Here is a 23,451-nt window from a genome sequence, read left to right on the forward strand (position 1 = left end):
TAGCTGACAGGGTCAGGAAATGGGTAACAAATATTGAAAAGGCTTTACATGTGGGTCTTCCATGCCCTATGTCAATATTATTAAAGAATCATTAATTATCCAATAATAAAACAGCCCACTATTCAAACCCACTGACAATTAGAATAATGTGGTAATGTGATCTGGCCAGCTATGTCTTCAAAATTATGTCTAATTTGTTATTTGCATTTCTGTGTGTTTCATTTAGACTTTTCTCCTTTATTCTTCAATCCAAGTTCCAAGTTTTTGTTGGCAGTCCTCACGTCTTTCTGCCTCCTCCTACATTTCTGTGTGGAGTTACAGCCAATTTCTTACATACAATCACAGATTCCACATGTATGTTTCTAGAAACCTTTTCCTGATTTGTAGGTCTTTACTTTTAGATGTTAATATCTTTATCTTTCAAAACATACCTGTATTGACTATTCTTTCAGTTCATTGCTGTGGTGACAGAGATTTGTTTTAATAGTGTATTCGGTTCCCTGTATCATCTCTAGACAGGCTTGCTGCCTGCCTGTTGAACTGCCTAACATCCGTTCCCTACTACCCGGTGTCTAAAACAACATTACTGTTATGTGTTTCCTTATTTTATTTAATCTTTAAGTTGGTTCATTACTACTACACTAAATAACCAGAACATTATGCACAACTGTACTGTTACCAATGACAACGTATGTTGCCTTGCACAGAACCAAATGAAGTGTGTTTTTTACAAGTTAAGTGACTTAACAAGAAACTATAAATCATGTTTCTGAATATTTCATTTAGTTTCCTCCTGCCTCATCATTCCAGATAAAAAGCATGACAAGATCATCAGGAGGGGAATGAGAGAGGAAATCAAATATAACCTTTCGAAAGGAACTAGCCTGTCATTCTGTCTAATCATGTTAGGCAAAGTGGCTGGTAGAGAATATATTTGTGTGTAAGCATAGGTAAATTTTAGTACTTACCGGATATTCCTTAAGATACATGATCTGAATTTCACGGTTAGGCATTGCATGTGGTTTACCATCCACCTGAATCAAAGGAAATTAGTTAAGTACAGGTGAAATGCAAAGTACAAGAAGCACAAATGAAACCGGTCTACACACCACAATGAATACATTAAAGACAACTGACAGTATGCAGAACTTGATCTGAACCCAGGTCACCTGCATGCAACGACAGAGTGTTGAAACCATAATACTGTCTGGAGGTGGACTCTGTTTGGATCTTATATGGACTTGAAACCATAATACTGTCTGGAGGTGGACTCTGTTTGTATCTTATACAGACTTGTTTTGATTTCAGCCTGGTATGTGGAAGGTGAAAATAACTTTTGTTGGTTGGAGATTTTCTAGGAACTGATACAGTGCACAACTTGCTCTGTTCCCAGAGGTGCTGCTTGTTTTTCTCTTTAGATCTAGTGGTGTTATATTGGCTAAGTCTTAAACCTGGAAACAGGTATTGATTTTAATGTGCCAATGTCAGTTGTCTTTGTGAAGAATATGTCATGAAAATCGAAAGATTTATATACTAGTCACTTCAAACCTAGGCAATCTGAACTTACCTCCAAAGCAACTGCAACTCCCACTGCCAGTGACATTTCTTTGTGTGATATACAAACACCACGTAACGAGGTTTTCCCAGGTGGTACATGGTATACCATTTGACAGAGTACACAGCTGTCACTGGCACTAATTCCCCCCCCCCCCCCCCCCAATTGTACTGTTCCCGAGTACCCTAAGGATAACCTCATGTAGTGGTGTTTAGAAATTGTGTGAGTAACAATGGTGTTTAGAAATTGTGTGAGTGACAATGAAAATTTGAGATTGGTTGGTTGGTTTTTTTGGTGTTAGTGTAACCAATCCACAAGGTTATCAGACCCTCTACTCTGTAAATATCAAACCAGGAATAATCCTCAGAGGAAGGATACAGAAGGCAAACCCCAGGAAGCTGAGTTGTAATGAAGATACAATGAGAGAGAGATAAAAGCACCTCAAGCAGCTCAAACAAGATGATAAAATTTTAGGAAAAACAAAACATTACGAATGGCAAATATAAAAGAATAAAGAGAATTAAAAGGTGGAAAGGGTAGAAGCCATGCCAGACCACCAAGCAAGAGCCGACATGGGTCCCCTGGGCTAGAGCAGGAGAGGGCAAAGTGTCTCACCTCAGAGAGACAAGCAGAAACCAACTTCACAGGTGAAATGCAAAACCAGGCTGCCGATTTGGCGTTGGCTGCTAGTACCAGAAGTAGCATGTCAGGAAGTTTAAGGTGTTGTTGAAAAACAGCTAAATTTTGCAGTCTAGTAGGATGTGGACTACAGTCAGGTAGGTCCTCACCTAGAAGGATGAGGTCATGTGTCAGTGAAATGTGGTCAATGTGAAGCCAACAAAGGACGGTGGATTCCCTGTGCGGAGGAAAGACTGCACATTGCTGTGATCTCCTTTATTGCCCTAAGTTTGTTTCAGACCATTTTGATTCCAGGTCTCCAACAATTGTTGGTGTACAGTCAACCGAAGGTCCACTTCTGGGACCACCATTCCCTGAGAGCCCAACATGTCCAGGGGTTCAAACAAAAATTACCAGCCATCCAGCTTTATGGAGGTTAGAAAGAATATCCTGCATAGTCGTGAATAATAGGTGATGAGGGTAGCACTGGTCTATATCCTGAACGCTGCTCAGGCAGTCACTGCAGGTTAGAAGCATCTTACTGGTTCAAGAATAATTATAGCTAAGGGTTTGTCTGATGGCCACCCGTTCAGCAGTGAAGACACTGCACCCATATGGTAGGGAGCATAGTTCACTGCACCTTGCATGTTTGTATGAAACACTGGTCTGTCCAATGACCATTGAGCCATCAGTGTACACCACTTCACAACCTGGAAATGCATCGAGGACAGCCAGGAACAGGCAGTGAAAAATCATGGGGTAAAGTGATTCTTTTGGACAAAAAGGATAAATCGAGAAAGATTCAAGCTTGGAGAACATGCCGTGGGGGCATGTGCAGTTGTTTCCTGACAAGAGGCATCAGTGGTGAAGCTGGAGTTCAGAGCAGAGACACTGTAGTCTAACTGTAATAGTGAGACCAGTTCTTGGTCTCTGCTGTGGGAGGTGGATCGCCCTACTAGGAAAAAGGACCTGGTAGTTCGGATGATTAGGGGAGCTGCAAATGTGCATAGCATAGCTAAGTAGCTGTTGTTGGCACCTGATTTGTAATGGAGGGACTCCAGCCTTCATGAATAAGCTGTTTACAGGGCTAGTTTGAAAGACTTCTGTGGAAATTCGGAACCCACAGTGGTGTGTCTGGTCCAGTGACCACAATGCTGACAGTGATGCCAAGCCATATGCCAGACACCCACAGTCAAGAAGGGACAGGATCAGGGCTTTCTAAAGCTGTAGAAGGGTTGAGCAGTCTGCACCCCAGCTGGTGTTACTGAGGCAGCTGATTGCATTCAGGTTTAGTCAGCACCTTTGCTTAAGTTGGTGAAGATGGGGATCCCATGTCAACAAGGCACTGAAAGCCAGTTTCAAAAAACTGGTAAATCTCCATTACACTGAATAACTGATCATAGAGACAGACTTCCTGCAGGTAGAGTTCTGGTTGAGGACGGACAGTGCAATATCAACAGAAGTGCACGGTACAAGTCTTGGCAGCTGAAAACTGAAAGCCGTGGGTGACGGCCGATGACTGCGTGATTGTATGGCACCCTGTAGCCAGTGTTTATAACAGCCACACTATAAGGAGCAACAGTAAAAGCAAAAATCGTCAACTTGCAAGAAGGTTTATACTGACGGCCCTATAGCTGCTGCAAGATCATTTATGGCCACCTGAAACACAGGGACACTCAATATAGAGCCCTGCAGGACCCATTCTCTTGGATTTGGGAAGCACCAACTTGAACCCATCAAGTATGGGGTGACAAAAAGTTCTGGACAAAAATCTGGAGTGGGCCCAGGAGATTCCACTCAGTAAAGTAGTGAGGATGTGGTGTCACCATGTGGTGTCATAAGCCTTTTGTAGGTCAAAGAAGACAGCAATAAGGTGCTGACATTGGTCAAAAGCTGCCTGGATGGCATACTCCAGGCAGACCAAATTATCAGCAGTTGAATGGCATTCATGAAAATCATTCAGGTAAAGAACCAGGAGGCCCTGAGACTCAAAGAGCTAACAGAGCCACTGGCTCACCATGCACTTGAGCAACTTACGGAGAACATTGGCGTGACTAACTAGTTGATAGCCACCCACCTCTATGGGATGCTTACTTGGTTTCTCACCACTGAGATGGGATCTCACCCTTTCTCTAGACACAGATGAAACTGGTAATGAGACAACACTCACAATCCATCAATAGACATTTGAGCATTTGGTTGTGGATGCACTCTGGCCCTGGAGCTGTATCAGGGCAAAGAGCTAAGGCACTAGTCACTGAATGCAGCACTACAGGGCTCCAGTGGCATGAAGTGAAGGACCAGTGCACTCGCCCAACCTGCAGTTCGAGGACTCAGGCAGACAGACTCGAGCATAATGCAGAGAAAAATTTTTGGTAACAACATCTGGGGCAGTGAAGACAGTACTGTACAAGTAAATACTAATTACACCTGCAGGACACTAGTGTGTGTGTATTGTGTGTATTACACCGGGGACCCAGAAACGACAGAGGCTTCGTCCCGCCGTAGCCCCCAGTGGTTCACAACCCACAACAGGCCATAGCACTCCACCCATCCCACCACCGCCCCACCCCGAACCTATGGTTATTGAGCAGTTTGGCCCCTAGTGGACCCCCCGGGAACGCCTCATACCAGACGAGTGTAACCCTCCAAATGTTTGCGTGGTAGAGTAATCATGGTGTACGCGTACGTGGAGACAATGTCTGTGCAACAATCGGCGACATAGTGTAACTGAGGTGGAAGAAGGGCAACTAGCCTGAATTCGCTGAGGTAGATGGGAAACCTCCTTAAGAACCATCCACAGACTGGCCGGCACACCGGACCTCGACACTAATCAGCCGGGCAGATTCGAACCAGGGACTGGCATGCTTTCCCGCTCAGGAAGCAGCGTGTTAGACCGTGCGGCTAGCCGGACAGGCAGGAGACTGGCACCCACAGACACATCTGATCACCCAAACCAGTGAAAGAGGGGTATTGGTCCAATGGTTGAAACATATCATTCCCAGAATCATTCCTTCCGTCATTTTATTAGGTGGAGGACACAGGCACAGAGCCATTTAATGGCAAAGAGGTGCTCCGTCGATGGATAGCACTTATGGTGCTGGAGAGCCCACCTGCAATCTCTAATGGCCTTGGCAATTTCTGAGGTCTACCACGATACTGTCTTCCAATGAGTGGATGGGAATCCCAAAGAAACAGGGATCTAAGTCAGCTGTCAACAGAATGGCGAATGACAGGAAGATCAGGAAGTGGTCAGTACTACACATATCACATGGACTTTCCACTGGATGGAGAGGAAAAAACTACAGTTGCAAACGAAAAGATCAATGGGTGAGTAAGTTCCATGTGCCAGACTGAAGTGTGTGGGGGCACCAGCATTCAGGTGACAAAGGCCTGCCATTAAATTTTTGATGTCGTTATCCTGGCCAGTAATCATGGTTCCACCCCACAAAGGGTTATGGGTACTGAAGTAATCCTAGATTAGGAATGGTGGGGGGAGCTGAGAAACCATACAGACTGTATTCTGAGACACTCCATCATGGGAGAGAGATAAACATAACAGATGGTAAAATCCTTCAATGCCGTTACTTAAACAGCCACGGCCTCTAATGTTGTATCAAGAGGCACAAGTTTGCTATACACAGAGTCCACAACATATGTGCAAACTCCACCTGACACCCTATCATATTCAGTGCAATCCTCAAAATATCCCCAGAAGCCATGGAGAGCATGGGTCGGCATTGCTGGAAACAAGAGTTTCCTGGAGGGCAATGCAGAAAGCACGGGAGAAGCTTAAGATATGTCACAGCTCAGCCAGGTGGAGGAAAAGAACTGCCACAATTCCATTGGAGAATCATGCTTTCAGTATAATGAGAGCGCATGAAGGAACCAGGGAGGCAGCTTATGCCCCAGAGTCACTAGGTCGATTGCTGGGACCTTCTGTTTACTGTCATGTGTCAACTGCAGAATATTCCGATCACATACATTAAAACCAAGTACTACATACTCTTTGTATCAACAAGATGAATTCATTGCACCTTCTAATTTGTCTATATGACGAAAACTATGGACACTGGGTTATCTTTACGATTCCTGAAACTTCATAGTGATACTTAGAGCAATGCTGTTTGCACAAATAACATGTAAGTAGCAATTGGTAATAACAACTGGTAGCATACAGCACAGCAGTGACTGGTAGAACCAATGTATTTGTATGATGTACAGTTTTGGCACAAAAGTTATTTAATTAGTAGAGAATCAATTAATAAAGCAAGTCTATAATGAACTATGCTGAATCGTCATCCTCATGCATTCAAATAGCAACCCTATGTAAATATTATTAATGATTCATTAATTGTCCACAAATAAAACAGCCCAGTATTCAAACCTAGTGACAGTTAGAACAATGTGGTAGTGTGAGCTGGCCAGCTATGTCTTCAAAATTTTGTCTAATTTGTTATTTGTATTTCTGTGTGTTTCATAACATTGTAAGATTTATACTTTTTATGTTTATTTCAGTACTGCATAAGGTTTGTAGTTTACATGGCCAGAGAGAGGCTAGCATCGAAAGATACATGTCATGTGAATTAAAGATAGATATTCTGCACATGTCCTGGAATGGTAGACTTGATTATGTATCAATTCAATTTTGGGAATTCCATACATGTAAATTTATAACAGGGACTATTTCATTTAGTTTGGTTGCTGATTAGGCAGCACACGTTAATTCTATTTTAAATTACTTTTCTTTAAATGAAACTTTTCACACTTTTTAATTAAGAGTAACTGTTAAATTCTGTAAAATGCCAACTACAGTAGAGATCAGAGTAAGGTTTTGTGACCCACTCCTTAGACACAGAATACAAGTGAGGCTTATTCAAATGGGGCCACATATTAGCCGACATGTATGGAGAATGGTAGAGGAGATCTTCAGTGATTTGCTTTTAGTTTAATCAACCAAACAGGGGAAATTTAAAATATTCCACTTGAATGTCTGGATTTCGATCATATCGGTCTGCAGTGAGAGTCAGAATATAGATATGCCATTGCTGTTGTTGTGGTCTTCAATCCTGAGACTGGTTTGATGCAGCTCTCCATGCTACTCTATCCTGTGCAAGCTTCTTCATCTCCCAGTACCTACTGCAACCGACATCCTTCTTAATCTGCTTAGTGTATTCATCTCTTGGTCTCCCCCTACGATTTTTACCCTCCACGCTGTCCTCCAATACGAAATTGGTGATCCCTTGATGCCTCAGAACATGTCCTACCAACCGATCCCTTCTTCTGGTCAAGTTGTGCCACAAACTTCTCTTCTCCCCAATCCTATTCAATACTACCTCATTAGTTATATGATCTACCCATCTAATCTTCAGCATTCTTCTGTAGCACCACATTTCGAAAGCTTCTATTCTCTTCTTGTCCAAACTAGTTATCGTCCATGTTTCACTTCCATACATGGCTACACTATATACAAATACTTTCAGAAACGACTTTCTGACACTTAAATCTATACTTGGTGTTAACAAATTTCTCTTCTTCAGAAACGCTTACCTTCCCATTGACAGTCTACATTTTATATCCTCTCTACTTCGACCATCATCAGTTAATTTGCTCCCCAGATAGCAAAACTCCTTTACTACTTTAAGTGACTGATTTCCTAATCTAATTCCCTCAGCATCACCTGACTTAATTCGACTACATTCCATTATCCTCGATCCGGTTTTGTTGATGTTCATCTTATACCCTCCTTTCATGACACTGTCCATTCCGTTCAACTGCTCTTCCAAGTCCTCTGCTGTCTCTGACAGAATTACAATGTCATTGGCGAACCTCAAAGTTTTTATTTCTTCTCCATGGATTTTAATACCTACTCCAAATTTTTCTTTTGTTTCCTTCACTGCTTGCCCAATATACAGATTGAATAACATCGGGGATAGGCTACAACCCTGTCTCACTCCCTTCCCAACCACTGTTTCCCTTTCATGCCCCTCGACTCTTATAACTGCCATCTGGTTCCTGTACAAATTGTAAATAGCCTTTCGCTCCCTGTATTTTACCCCTGCCAACTTCAGAATTTGAAAGAGAGTATTCCAGTCAACATTGTCAAAAGCTTTCTCTAAGTCTACAAATGCTAGAAATGTAGGTTTGCCTTTCCTTAATCTAGCTTCTAAGATAATTCGTAGGGTCAGTATTGCCTCACGTGTTCCAATATTTCTACGGAATCCTAACTGATCTTCCCAGATGTCGGCTTCTACCAGTTTTTCCATTCGTCTGTAAAGAATTTGCATTAGTACTTTGCATATGTGACTTATTAAACTGATAGTTCGGTAATTTTCACATCTGTCAGCACCTGCTTTCTTTAGGATTGGAATTATTATATTCTTCTTGAAGTCTGAGGGAATTTCGCCTGTCTCATACATCTTGCTCACCAGATGGTAGAGTTTTGTAAGGACTGGCTCTCCCAAGGCTGTCAGTAGTTCTAATGGAATGTTGTCTATGCCCGGGGCCTTGTTTTGACTCAGGTCCTTCATTTCTCTGTCAAACTCTTCACGCAGTATCATATCTCCTATTTCATCTTCATCTACATCCTCTTCCATTTCCATATTGTCCTCAAGTACATTGCCCTTGTAAAGACCATCTATATACTCCTTCCACCTTTCTGCTTTCCCTTCTCTGCTTAGAACTGGGTTTCCATCTGAGCTCTTGATATTCATACAAGTGGTTCTCTTTTCTCCAAAGGTCTCTTTAATTTTCCTGTAGGCAGCATCTATCTTACCCCTAGTGAGATAAGCCTCTACATCCTTACATATGGATGCCGCAGTCTCTACAAAAACAGGGGAGTGGAGCCTTCACACAGGGACATCATTACCTGTTTCCCACTCAGTCACATCTTTGTCTATAGTGGAATACTTCTGCCTGACTTGCAGCCATCTGAACACATCTACCAGCAAAATCCTGTCAGCTGCTCTCAGTTTCCCTAAGAGCAGAGAAATTCTCCTACACCCTCTACACCAAGGTAGAGCACCTAGAACAAATGCAATGGTTTGAGGTGGCTCACCGACAGTCAAGCAGTTGATTTCTGACAAAATCTTTCACTGTGATGAGGTGTATGTATTGAAATGGATTTCCTCCAAGCACTTTATAGATATACCTAAAATTTTACTGTAAAGGACCAAAAATTTTACTGCTTCAATGAAGTAACTATTTAGACCTGTTTTGAGCAAGTTTCACAAAACAACATGCAATAGTATTGCACAGCAAAATAACAATATCATATGAAGCCCATTAACACCTACAAACAATGGAAAACCCAGGATGGAATCTAATAATATTAGAGAGAAAATCTGCCACTCACCATATAGTGGAGATACTGAGTCCTGATAGGCACAACAGAAAGATTCACACAATTATAGCTTTCAGACATTAAGGCCTTTGTCAGCAATAGACACATGTACACACACACACTCACACACTCACAGCTGAGTGTGGTTTCAGTTGTCTGAGACTGCAGACCTGTGCACAAGTTGTGTTTGTGTGTGTGTGTGTACATGTGTCTATTTCTGACAAAGGCCTTAATGGCCGAAAGCTATAATTGTGTAAATCTTTTTGTTGTGCCTATTGCGACTTGGTATACCCGCTGTATGGTGAGTGGCAACCATTAACACCTACGTTAGATATCAACTTTTGTCTGGAAAATGGAAGATATTTAAATCCATTTCCACTGACTATATACACAACAGATGTAATGGAGCTGGCTTTCTCATAACCAGTGAGAGGTGATAAGTCATAATTATCATTTCTGAATAAAAATAGACTTGAGGAAAAATGTCAGATTTGTTTATATAAAGGAAGTCATATTCTTATTACTAACCTACATTATATTTGTAATTAATAATTACAGCTCTAATATAAGCATGAGTGTAGAAAATAAAATGAAATGGTGTCCACTTAACAGACAGTTCGATGTAAGACTACATTAAACATTAAAGCAAATGATAAATGGAAAGGTCAGTCATTTCACAGAGCAACTTGTTTCTCTTTCAACTTATTGTTCACAGAGTCACAGTTTTTATTTCTCATCAAAGCTTTCTTTGGAGGTTATATGTTCCTCAGATTCTTGTAGCACCTGGAGGATGGTGAAGTAAACTTCTTTTATACCCCAATTCCTGCATTCTACATATTCAGCAGTATAGTGTTATTCTAACATTTTCTTGAAGGTATAATTGTACACTCTGTTTTTAAATAGTATTCCTCAGATACTTACACTTTGCAATATTTTTTCACTACAGTAAATCCTTATCACACCTCTTTTGTGTTTCATTATGACTATGTTTCACATTCAGAAGTATTTGATAAATGCAGACTGTCTCACATGCAGAATAACTGAGTAGGACATTATTACATTTAAAGACTGCTTTGGTCTCTAACCTGACAGCAACTTGCTGTGTGTTCCCAGTTTCCACATCTCGAATACTCTTCTCTGTTACAAGAAACCATATTAATTCCCTCCACCCCCTTTCGCCCCACTGCATACAAACCAGAGGAGATTTGTAGGCAGCAAGGTCCCTTGATTGCTCAGGATATAACACTGGCAAAAGATGCATCTACATCCATGCATTGCAAACTACTGTGAAGAGGATACATCCTATTGTAACCCATTATTAGCCCATTTTCTCATTCCAGTCAACTATGGACGACAGGATGAATAATTACTTGAGTGCCTATGCATGCACCGTAATTAGTTCAAGCTTGTCTTTGCAGTCCCTCACATTCCATCAGAATTACAGATAGCCTTGGGAGAGCTAGCCATGACAAAACTCTACCATCTGGTGAGCAAGATATATGAGACAGGCAAAATACCCTCAGACTTCAAGAAGAATATAGTAATTCCAATCCCAAAGAAAGCAAGTGTTGACAGGTGTGAATATTACCAAACTATCAGTTTAGTAAGTCACAGCTGCAAAATACGAGCATGAATTATTTACTGACAAAATACTAGCATGAATTCTTTACAGATGAATGGAAAAACTGGTAGAAGAGAATCTCGGGGAAGATCACTTTGGGTTCCGTAGAAATGCTGGAATACGTGAGGCAGTACTGACCCTACAACTTCTCCTAAAAGATAGATTAAGTAAGGAAAGGCAAATCTACATTTATAGCATTTGTAGACTTAGAGAAAGCTTTTGACAATGTTGACTGGAATCTCTTTCAAATTCTGAAGGTGGCAGGGGTAAAATACAGGGAGCAAAAGGCTATTTACAATTTATACAGAAACAAGAGGGAAGTTACAAGAATCAAGGGGCACGAACGGGAAGAAGTAGTTGAGAAGGGAGTGAGATAGGCTTGTAGCCTATCCAGATGTTATTCAATCTACATATTGAGCAAACAGTAAATGAGACAAAAGAAAAATTTGGAGTAGGAATTAAAGGCCGTGGAGAAGAAATAAAAAATTTGAGGTTTGCCGATGACATTGTAATTCTGTCAGAGACAGCATAGGACCTGGAAGAGCAGTTGAACGGAATGGACAGTGTCATGAAAGGAGGATATAAGATGAACATCAACAAAAGCAGAACGAGGTTAATGGAATGTAGTCTCATTAAATCAGGTGATGCTGAGGGAATTAGATTAGGAAATGAGATACTTTAAGTAGTAGATGAGTTTTGCTACTTAGGCAGCAAAATAACAGATGATGGTCAAAGCAGAGAGGATATAAAATGTAGATTGGCAATGGCAAGAACAATGTTTCTCAAGAAGAGAAATTTGATAACATTGAGTATAGATTTAAGTGACAGGAAGTCTTTTCTAAAAGTATTTGTATGGAGTGTACCCATGTATGGGTGTGAAACGGATAATTAATAGTTTAGACAAGAAGAGAAGCTTTTGAAATGTGGTGCTACGGAAGAATGCTGAAGATTAGATGGGTAGATCATGAAACTAATGAGGAGGTATTGAATAGAATTGGGGAGAAGAGAAATTTGTGGCACAACTTGACTAGAAGAAGGCATCGGTTGGTAGAACATGTTCTGAGACATCAAGGGATCACCAAGTTAGTACTGGAGGGCAGCTTGAAAGGTAAAAATCATAGAGGCATACCAAGAGATGAATACACTAAACAGATTCAGAAGGACGTAGGGTGCAGTAGGTACTTGGAGATGAAGAAGCTTGCACAGGATAGAGTAGCATGGAGAGCTGAATCAGACCAGTCTCCAGACTGAGGACCACAACAACAACATCATCATCAACAACAACAACAACAACAACAAAAACAAAAACAGCACTGATGGAGGGATTGCAAAGACAAGCTTAGACTAATTACAGTGCATGCAGAAGCATTCAAGTAATTATTCTTGACTGACATGCACTACTGTCATTATCTGATTCAATTTTTGAAGTGTTTTATGTTCAAGTTCTGAAATTTACTAAACAGACTTTCTTGGGATAGTGCGCATATATTCCCAAGCATTTGCCACTTCAGTTGTTTCAGCATCTCTGTGATGCTCACCCATGGGTCAAACAAATGTGTGACCATTTGTAGAGCCCAACTTTGTATACATCCTACTTGATATGGTCCCACAAGCTTGGAACAATATTTGAAAATGTGTTGTATGAGTATTTTGTAAGCAAACCTCCTTTGTCGACTTATTGCATTGCACTAGTATACCATTAATGAACAGAAGTCTTTATCTGAGCCTGCGTTCATTCATATTCCAACTAATTGTTACACCTGGATATTTGTACACGTTGATCAATTCTAATTGTGACTCTCATATTTTGTAATCATAGGACCCTGACTTTTTTTTCTTTTTGTGAATTGCTAGTTGTTACATTTTTGGACATTACTGTCATTAAAGGATTAGATTTTGTAAGTTTCATATCCTAGTTTTGAAAATTTGCCTTTGGTACAACTTCTGTTTCAAAACTGTAGGAATCAGAGGTGAAACAGAACGGAAGCTCTATTATACCCTAAATATGAAGTTTGAAGCTGCTAACTAATTTGCCCATATTGGATCATGATGTACAAGTTAATACTTTTTGCTGCCTATAGCTGCCAGGGTCAGGAAAGAAAGCATGAGTATGAGGAAGTCTTTACATATGGGTATTACATACCATTCCCACCTTCAGTCTTCATTCCAAGGATACGTTGGCAGCAGATCTCCAGACCTCCCATCTTTCTGCCTCTTCTTTATTTCTGTGTGTGACTTATTTGCTATAAGTCACACATAGAAATAAAAGATATATAAGATATTTGCTATATCTTTTATACGAGGAGCCTTCAAGAAGTAATTATACCACTTTTTTCTTGTCAATTTCAGACGAAAAAATGCAGAACTTGTGAAACACAGTGAAATATTCCTGCTCCAGTCCCCATAGTTCCAATAGGTGGCCACACCATAAGCAGGTTTCAAAATTGTATCTGTAAAGGAGGTGTATTTGAAGCACAGAGCTGTCATAGAGTTTCTTTTGGCAGAAAACTAAAGCAGCACAGATATTCATGGGCACTTGCAGAATGTCTATGGAGACCTGGCAGTGAACAAAAGCACAGTGAGTCATCGGGCAAGGCATCTGCATCTGTCACCATCGCACCAAAGTCACGTAAACCTGTCCAATCTGCCACGTGATGGATGGCAGGACAGCAGTGACTCCTGCAATGTTGGAACATGTGGACTCTCATTTGAGTGATTGACAGACCATAATCAAACACATCGCTGCTGAACTGGATATTTACATTTGTAGTACTGACACTTGTCCACCAGGTGGGGTACTCAAACACATGTGCCCCCTCAGTTCCTGGCTACCTAACAGAGACCACACCACCTGTGCGAAATTGCTAGTGTGTTCCAAGGTTGATGAGTTTCTCACTTTGAACCGGAAAGAAAACAAAAATCCTTGGTGTGGCGACACACCACCTCTCCTCCAAAGAAACAGATCAAAGCTGTATCTTAGCCTGTAAGTCGCTGTGACGGTCTTCCGGAACCCTGAAGGGGTTATTCTGTTCAATGTCATCCCTCACATTCCAACAATCAACTTTGGAGTCCACTGTGCTACCCTCAAGAAATTTAAGAAATGACTTCCGCATGTTCATCATCATGAAAGTGCAAACAAACTTCTCCTTCTCCATGAGAAAGCAAGGCCTGACAAGTCTCCGCATCACAGCGCAGATCACAAAACTTTCAAGGACTGTTCTTCCTCGTCCACCATACATCTTCAAACTTTCAAATCAAAGGTTCACTCCACGGGAAGGGGAGGTAAGTGACACAATGCGACGTCAGCTCCAATGTCGACCAGTAGAGTGGTACTGTGCGGGCACCCACGTCCTCCCAGTAAGGTGTCATAGGACTGTCAGACTTTAGTCAAAGTACTGAGGAATTATATGGTGTATCTGAATCTTGAATAAAGCCAACCTGCTCTCAGAAATTAAAAAAATGTGTTATACTACATATTGAATGTACCTCCTAATTTGTTCTGTGCACTTCAGTTATGGGCTTTCTCTAGATGTTTTTCCATTAACATACTGCTGACTTATGTTTTTGGAGTTCTTCATATGTCAACACATGACCAATTATTTGAGTTCCTCTCTCAACAACAGCATTCCACAAACTCATTTTCTCTCCCCCTCTTTTAACAACTTTGTCATTTCTGAGCTCAGCAGACCAAAATGTACTTCTTAAAACCACATCTCAAAAGAATTCAGTCGTTTTCTTTCCACAATCCACATAGTCAAAGTCTCTCAGCCATACAATGCCATACTCAAAAATACATTTCAAGAAATCTTTTCTTGTTTCTTGTTAGTTTTGGAGGTTAATAACTTGTCTTAGTACATACATGTACTGACTATTCTTTCAGCTCATCATATGGTGACTGAGATCTTTGTTTTAATGGTGCACTCACTTTCCTGTATCCTCTGCAGGCAACCTTTGGTACCTGTCTGTATGATGCAGAGACTGAGTAATGGAATGTGTGAAGTCATCTACATGAGTACTAAAAGAAATCCACTAAAATTCAATTACATGATAAATCACGCAAATCCAAAATATGTAAATTTAACTAAATATTCAGGAATTACAATTAAGATGAACTTAAATTGTAATGATCACAAATAATGTCCCCCCATGAACCATGGACCTTGCCGTTGGTGGGGAGGCTTGCGTGCCTCAGCGATACAGATAGCCGTACTGTAGGTGCAACCACAACGGAGGGGTATCTGTTGAGAGGCCAGAGAAACGTGTGGTTCCTGAAGAGGGGTTGCAGCCTTTACAGTAGTTGCAGGGGCAACAGTCTGGATGATTGACTGATCTGGCCTTGTAACACTAACCAAAACGGCCTTGCTGTGCTGGTACTGCGAACGGCTGAAAGCAAGGAGAAACTACCGAGGGCATGCAGCTTTACTGTATGGTTAAATGATGATGGCGTCCTCTTGGGTAAAATATTCCAGAGGTAAAATAGTCCCCCATTTGGATCTCCGGGCGGGGACTACTCAGGAGGACGTCATTATCAGGAGAAAGAACACTGGCGTTCTACAGATCGGAGCGTGGAATGTCAGATCACTTAATCGGGCAGGTAGGTTAGAAAATTTAAAAAGGGAAATGGATAGGTTAAAGTTAGATATAGTGGGAATTAGTGAAGTTCGGTGGCAGGAGGAACTAGACTTTTGGTCAGGTGAATACAGGGTTATAAACACAAAATCAAATAGGGGTAATGCAGGAATGGGTTTAATAATGAATAGGAAAATAGGAATGCGGGTAAGCTACTACAAACAGCATAGTGAATGCATTATTGTGGCCAGGATAGATACAAAGCCCACACCTACCACAGTAGTACAAGTTTATATGCCTACTAGCTCTGCAGATGACGAAGAAATTGAAGAAATGTATGATGAAATAAAAGAAACTATTCAGATAGTGAAGGGAGATGAAAATTTAATAGTCATGGGTGACTGGAATTTGTCAGTAGGAAAAGGGAGAGAAGGAAACATAGTAGGTGAATATGGATTAGGGGAAAGAAACAAAAGAGGAAGCCGCCTGGTGGAATTTTGCACAGAGCACAACCTAATCATAGCTAACACTTGGTTCAAGAATCATAAAAGAAGATTGTATACATGGAAGAAGCCTGGAGATACTGATAGGTTTCAGATAGATTATATAATGGTAAGACAGAGATTTAGGAACCAGGTTTTAAATTGTAAGACATTTCCAGGGGCAGACATGGGCTCTGACCACAATCTATTGATTATGAACTTTAGATTAAAACTGAAGAAACTGCAAAAAGGTGGAAATTTAAGGAGATGGGACCTGGATAAACTGACTAAACCAGAGGTTGTACAGACTTTCAGGGAGAGCATAAGGGAACAATTGGCATGAATGGGGGGAAAAATACAGTAGAAGAAGAATGGGTAGCTTTGAGGGATGAAGTGGTGAAGGCAACAGAGGATCAAGTAGGTAAAAAGATGAGGGCTAGTAGAAATCCTTGGGTAACAGAATAAATATTGAATTTAATTGATGAAAGGAGAAACTACAAAAATGCAGTAAATGAAGCAGGCCAAAAGGAATACAAACGTCTCAAAAATGAGATCGTCAGGAAGTGCAAATTGGCTAAGCAGGGATGGCTAGAGGACAAATGTAAGGATGTAGAGGCTTATCTCACTAGGGGTAAGATAGATACTGCCTACAGGAAAATTAAAGAGACCTTTGGAGAAAAGAGAACCACTTGTATGAATATCAAGAGCTCAGATGGAAACCCAGTTCTAAGCAAAGAAGGGAAAGCAGAAAGGTGGAAGGATTATATAGAGGGTCTATACAAGGGCAATGTACTTGAGGACAATATTATGGAAATGGAAGAGGATATAAATGGGACATATGATACTACGTGAAGAGTTTGACAGAGCACTGAAAGACCTCAGTCGCAACAACGCTCCGCGAGTAGACAACATCCATTAGAACTACTGACAGCCTTGGTAGAGCCAGTCCTGACGAAACTCTACCATCTGGTGAGCAAGATGTATGAGACAGGCGAAATACCCTCAGACTTCACGAAGAATATAATAATACCAATCCCAAAGAAAGCAGGTGTTGACATGTAATGGATCTGGGAGATGTGTTATTTTCTACCGGATCTGTCGATACCAAATTGTACATGTTTTCTTATATTTTTTGTCAGAATTTTTTATTATAATTTGCCTTATTATATGTTAATTTACTTATATTTTTGAGAGTGAAAGCATATTGATTACTATTAGTAAATGTGACGAAGAATTTCAAAGAGACTGATTACAAGTGGAAGCTTGTGTGTTGTGTAAAATGTCTTTGACGCTGGAGTCGTCTTTGACTGTACTCAGTCGGCAGTGAACACGTGGTGTGTGTTGACGGTAGAACAATGTGCAGGTTGCCGTCATAATAATTTGGAAGTGAACAGAAAAAAATGAATTATGTTACCACTTTTTTTAATATAAACTTTAAGAAGAAACCACATTCGAAGAAATGGTATTTGAAGCACCAAAAATGAGGCAAACATATTGAACCAGGTTATTTCTGCAGCCGACGAAACTGCATTGTGGAATCATACTTCCACTAGACAACTGAAGCCAAGACAAATATCGCCTTGTAAACATTTCACGGAAAAGGTACTGTCACGAAATATGCCAAATTTAAGTAAATAAAAAATAGTGAGCTTATTTCAACTGGGGGCTCAGCTGGGATACCATATTTCAACTGGGGACTGCAGCCGGGATATTGGGTTCACGAGATCTTCAACAGTGCTACGAGGAAGAAAATTTTTGTGTGTTAATACCAGTTTTTTCAGAATGTCTGTTACAGTATTTGTGTTCATCGGGAAGTAAAAGTTTTGGAGAAGAAATGTTTCGGCAAAAAATATAATTTTCGACAGAAGAAAATACTTCAAGAATTTTGGTCAACAATCACATGGATGGAAAACGTGGATTTGCAACAGTAGAAGAGTGCTCCAGATAAGTCACGAAACCCACGTATTTTGTTAAAACAATATCTTTATCTTGTTTTGTATTGTTGTGTAAAAATTTTTTTTCTTCACAATGACTTATGAGATTTTCAGGAGTATTGTGCCTAAAGTAGAAAGTAGTAATTTAATAGACTTCGAAAATCAGGACAGGTCAAATGAAACAGAAAGAACCGATCAATTTGATTTAAAAAGTTTTCTTGTAAATTTCATGAAAGTAATTAAACAATCAGTTGACGACAATAAGACTTACTGGGATGAAAAAATTGATAACATTTTCTTGCAAGTCCAAGCAGTCAATACCCAAGTGGGTGATCTTTCGAACAGAGTTGGCAGTGTCGAGGAAAAAAGTGAATCTGTGGAAGCAAAAGTAAATGAAATTGATGCTAAATTGAGCGATGAAATTAATACTGTAAAAAATGAGTTACTGGTAGATAGGGAAAGAAATTTAATTGATTTTAATGAGATAAAAGGGGAAATTAAAAATTTGGATGAGAATACAAAAGTTTTAGTAAAAAATGTACAACAAGAAACTGACAATCGTTTGGTTACTCTAGAAAAAAAAGTAGAGTGCAATGATTTAGAAAACAAAAAATCTGTCAAAGAACTTCGCGAAAAAATTGAAAGTTTTGACATTGAATTTCAAAGCAAAAATCACAATGTCAACACATGCAACCTTGTATCTAATATTCGAGTGAAGCACTTTTCGGTAGATGGACCCTTACATCCGGTTGATTTAATACAGTATTGTAAGGATTGTTTTTTACCTCACTCACCAGATGATATGAAAATTAAATTTGTGAAAAAATTCTTGGAAGAGGAAGCTTTGACTTGGGCAAACCAGATTGTAACTTTGGGGATGACCTTTTCAGAATTTGAATCAGAATTTCTGGAAAATTTTTGGGATGATCTTAAACAAACTAGAATCAAAAGTGAATTTTTGAATGGGAGAAACTATAGAGAATCAGATGGGAGCATGAAACAATTTTGCAAAGGAGCATGAAACAATTTTGCAAAAGTGAACTTCAAAAACTTATTCATTTAACAAAACCTTTGGATGACTTGATCAAAATTGATACCTTAAAGAGAAGATTGCCATCAGTAATGCAGTTGAGTTTAGTTCATTGTCCTGATAGTAATGTAGAGCAGTTTCTCAATTATATTGAAAAGTTGGATAGGGTAACAACAAGAACACACAATGGGTTTACTCAGAAAGGTAATGATCAAAATTGGGGAAATGATAACTTTCAAAAAAGGGAACAAGACAATTATCATGGTGTCAGTCAAAATTCAGGGGGATATAACAATTTTCAAAAGAAGGACCATAATTTTCATCCAAAACAAGAACAACATTTTTGTGGAAATAATCAACAAAAAAGAGAACACTTTAATGATCAAAATCACAGAAATTTTGCTAGAGATCAGTACAACAGAAACTATCAACAACCAGGTAATGTTTAGCATAGGAATGGGAACAGAAATGTTGATCAGAGACATTGGCAGAACCACAATCAGCAGTTCAAACAGGAACCAGTTGTAATTCAGGAAATAAAAAATGAGTAGACGCCCCCTTGAAGGTCCACAAGGTTGAAGCAGAAGGTGAGCATGATGAAAGGACCAATGGATGTGACTATCTGTTGTGACTCGCCGATCACTCAAAGTGCCGCTGCACAATTACGCGCGTCCTCTACATGCGGCGCTGTCTGCCAGCCATGCAGCAGCTGCGCCACCTAAGCGGCCAGCCGAGCAGCGGCCGCTAGACTGGGACTCAGTGCTCATTCGAATGCTAACGTGTACACATGTCTTACTTGTCAACTTACTCAGTGACTTATATGTGTTGTTGTGTCGTTCCGAAATATATGTGTTAAACTTGAAGTTCTAACAATTGGCGACGAGGTAGTGGATTTTTCCTTTTCACCGTTGACTCACAGGGTTCCACGGCTACTGTCGAGCAACTATTGCAAAATCTCCTTGAACAGCAAACACTTCTAACAGCGGCGATTCGCGATTTTGTCACGGCATCAAATGCGGGGTGTTTCTCGTCGTTGGCTATACCTCCTTTTCCTCCTTACGACGAGACGGCAGAAGACTGGTCTGATTATGAAAAACGTCTTCGTCAGCACTTCTTGGCATTTCATGTCACGGACGAACAACCATGTAAGTCTCTGTTCCTTTCCTGGATTTCACCTCAAATGTATCGGTTGTTGTCGCAATTGGCTCCTTTGAAGGCTCCTGCATCTTTGTCCTTTGCTGAAATGTGCTCACTTCTGTCTGTCTATTTTCAAAAGCAAACGCATGTGGTAGCCTCTCATGTTGCCTTTTATCGTTATCAAAAACAACCAAATCAATCCTATCGCGCTTGGGCTGCTGAACTTCACGGCCTCAGTCAAAAGTGTCAATTTGTTACTGACGTTCACAAAGAACCCTATGCCGATTCCATGGTACGGGATGATATTATCCGGTCGGCGCCCGACAAAGAAGTTCAGCAACGTGCCCTTCAGTTGGCGAATCTGACTCTAGATGAAGTTCTCTCCATTGTGCAGTCTTTTGAAATTTCTCGCACCGCTGGGACGCAAATCAAGGCGTGGGGTGATGTCGGGGAAATACAACCTCTGTGCGCTGTTGACGACGCGTGTAGCGCGTCCCCGCCGGCTGACGTGGCCGCAGTGTGCTCCCACGCGCAGCCTCGGCCTAGCCGTAAACAACCCGCTAAGAAACTGCAGCAAAACCCCCGGCAACTTCCTTCATGTCCGTGGTGTTTTACAAAACATTCACGCGAGGATTGTCCCCAACGTTGGGCTGTGTGTCACAATTGCAAAAAGAAAGGTCCTGTGTCTTCCGTTTGCAAATCCGACCGCATACATAATGTTCATGAACATGATGCTGATTCTCATTCTGTGTTGTCTGTCAATTGCACTTCTTCCCTTTCAGGGAAGTTATTCCTCACTGTCCAAATCCTTGGTCGAGATGTTCGCATGCAAGTGGATACCGGTTCTGCTGCCACTATAATTAATTTTCAGACGTATCTTCAGCTGGGTTCTCCACTCCTGTCCCATGTCACTCGGCAATTACGGACCTACAATAAACAGAAGATTTCTCTCTTGGGGCAGTTTAATGCTGAGGTATCTTACAAATCCGTCATTCGCACTGTTCCCATATTTGTGGTCAGCCAGAGCAACGCAGAAAATCTTTTTGGTTTCGATGCCTTTCGCGTTTTTGAGTTCTCCACAGATGACTCTGTCAATATTGTCTCTGATGCTATTCCTTATGCTCAACTGGATTCCTTGTCGATGATATTTTCGTTCCTTTTTTCTCCTGGGTTAGGCTGTGCAAACGACTTTGAAGCTCAAACCCTCTGCTCGGCCTAAGTTTTTTCGGGCTTGGCCCATTCCAGCGGCCCTTCGTGATCGGGTAAAACGGGAGTTGGATCGTCTCACTGCTTCAGGGGTCTTGCTTCCTGTCACTTCCAGTAAGTGGTCCTCTCCTGTTGTTGTAGTTGCTAAGCCTAATGGTGATATTCGTCTCTGTGGCGATTTCAAAGCCACTGTAAATGCTCAATGCCTCATCGACACTTACCCTATGCCCCGTCATGAAGAACTGTTCACTAAAATTGCTGGAGGCCAGTATTTTTCTCAAATTGACCTGTCAGAAGCTTATCATCAACTTCCTCTCAACGCTGCTTCCCGGCATTTTCTGGTCCTTAACACGCCTTTCATCCTCTATCAATACCAACGCTTGCTGTTCGGGGTTGCTAGCGCCCCTGCTCTCTTTCAGCGATTCTTGGAACAATTATTGCTCCCTGTCCCTGGGTGTATCAATTACATGGACGACATTGTTGTCACTGGCTCCACCACTGAAGAACATCTTCAAAATCTCCGCACACTTTTTCATGTCTTACAGACTGCCGGTCTTAAGTGTAATCTTCAGAAATCACAATTTTTTCAGGCATCTATCACGTACTTGGGGTTTCAACTCTCTCAGAATGGTATTCGTCCGCTTCAACAAACTGTCGCTGTGATCGATGCCCTTCCTCGCCCTACATCTGTTAAGGAACTGCAGGCCTTCTTGGGGAAAATAGCATATTATCACAAGTTTTTACCGTCTGCGGCTTTGGTGGCTCAGCCATTGCATCGCCTGTTGCATAAAAACGTGCCTTTTCACTGGTCCGTGGCGTCATGTGAATCGGCTTTCCAGAAATTGAAGACTATGCTGAAATAGGCCCCGTGCCTGGCTACTTATCGACCTGGCCAACATCTTGTTCTTGCCACAGATGCCTGTCAATACGGGGTCGGTGCAGTCCTTGCGCAATGTTTTTCTGACGGTTCGGAACAACCCATTGCTTATGCCTCCAAAACGCTCACGGATGCCCAACAAAAGTATTCTCAAATTGAGAAAGAAGCTTTGGCCATCATTTATGCTCTTCATAAGTTTGGTGTTTTTCTCTATGGCTCAAAATTTCATCTTGTTACGGATCACAAACCACTTGTTTCCTTGTTTCATCCATCAATGTCACTTCCCGACAAGGCTGCACACTGCCTCCAGCGTTGGGCTCTTTACTTGTCTCGTTTCAATTATGAGATTCACTTCCGGCCAACGGCTCAACATGCGAATGCTGATACTCTGTCTCGCCTTCCCATGGGTCCCAATCAGGCATTCGATAGGGACGAACTTTTGTGTTTCCACCTGGATGTTGCCGAACAGCGGGTTGTGGACGGGTTCCCCATCACTGGGGACAGGCTGGCGGCTGCTACGGGGTTCTGACCCTACCCTCTCCTGGGTTTTATGCTGTACTCGGGTTGGCCAGATCGCCCATCCGCTAAGACTTCTGATCCGTTGCGGAACTACTACACTTTGCGCTACCGCCTCACGGCTAGGGATGGTGTTATCCTCCTCTCCACTGACAATGCTTCGCCGCATGTTGTGGTACCTGCATCTTTGCGTGCTTCGGTCTTGCGCCTCCTTCACCGAGGGAACTGGGGTGTGTCTCGCACAAAATCTCTGGCACACCGTCATGTGTACTGGCCTGGCATCGACTCTGAGTTAGCATACATGGCCCTTGTGCGTCACAGGCCGCTGCCCCGAAGTCATCTTTGTCACCGTGGCCTTCGCCTGAAAAGCCCTGGGAGCGCATTCATGCTGACTTTGTGGGACCCTTTTTAGGTACTTATTGGCTCCTCGTAATTGACGCCTACTCTAACTTCCCTTTCACTGTCCGTTGCACGTCACCTACCACCGCGGAAAACCACCAGTGCTCTCGCCTGCATTTTTTCTTTGGAAGGCCTCCCCTCTACTCTTGTTACTAATAATGGTCC

General features: G+C 41.5%; 1 protein-coding gene across 1 annotated transcript in view; it reads right to left on the reverse strand.

Moving 5' to 3' along the window:
- Nucleotides 1-23,451, reverse strand: part of LOC126106682 (uncharacterized) — a 379,708-nt gene that overhangs the window by 188,312 nt on the left and 167,945 nt on the right. Inside the window, exon 6 of the mRNA XM_049913049.1 lies at nt 969-1,034. Coding sequence (XP_049769006.1) covers nt 969-1,034 — 66 coding nt within the window. The remainder of the gene's footprint in view (nt 1-968; nt 1,035-23,451) is intronic.

Source organism: Schistocerca cancellata, chromosome 10, assembly GCF_023864275.1.
Source record: "Schistocerca cancellata isolate TAMUIC-IGC-003103 chromosome 10, iqSchCanc2.1, whole genome shotgun sequence".
NCBI lineage: Eukaryota > Metazoa > Arthropoda > Insecta > Orthoptera > Acrididae > Schistocerca > Schistocerca cancellata.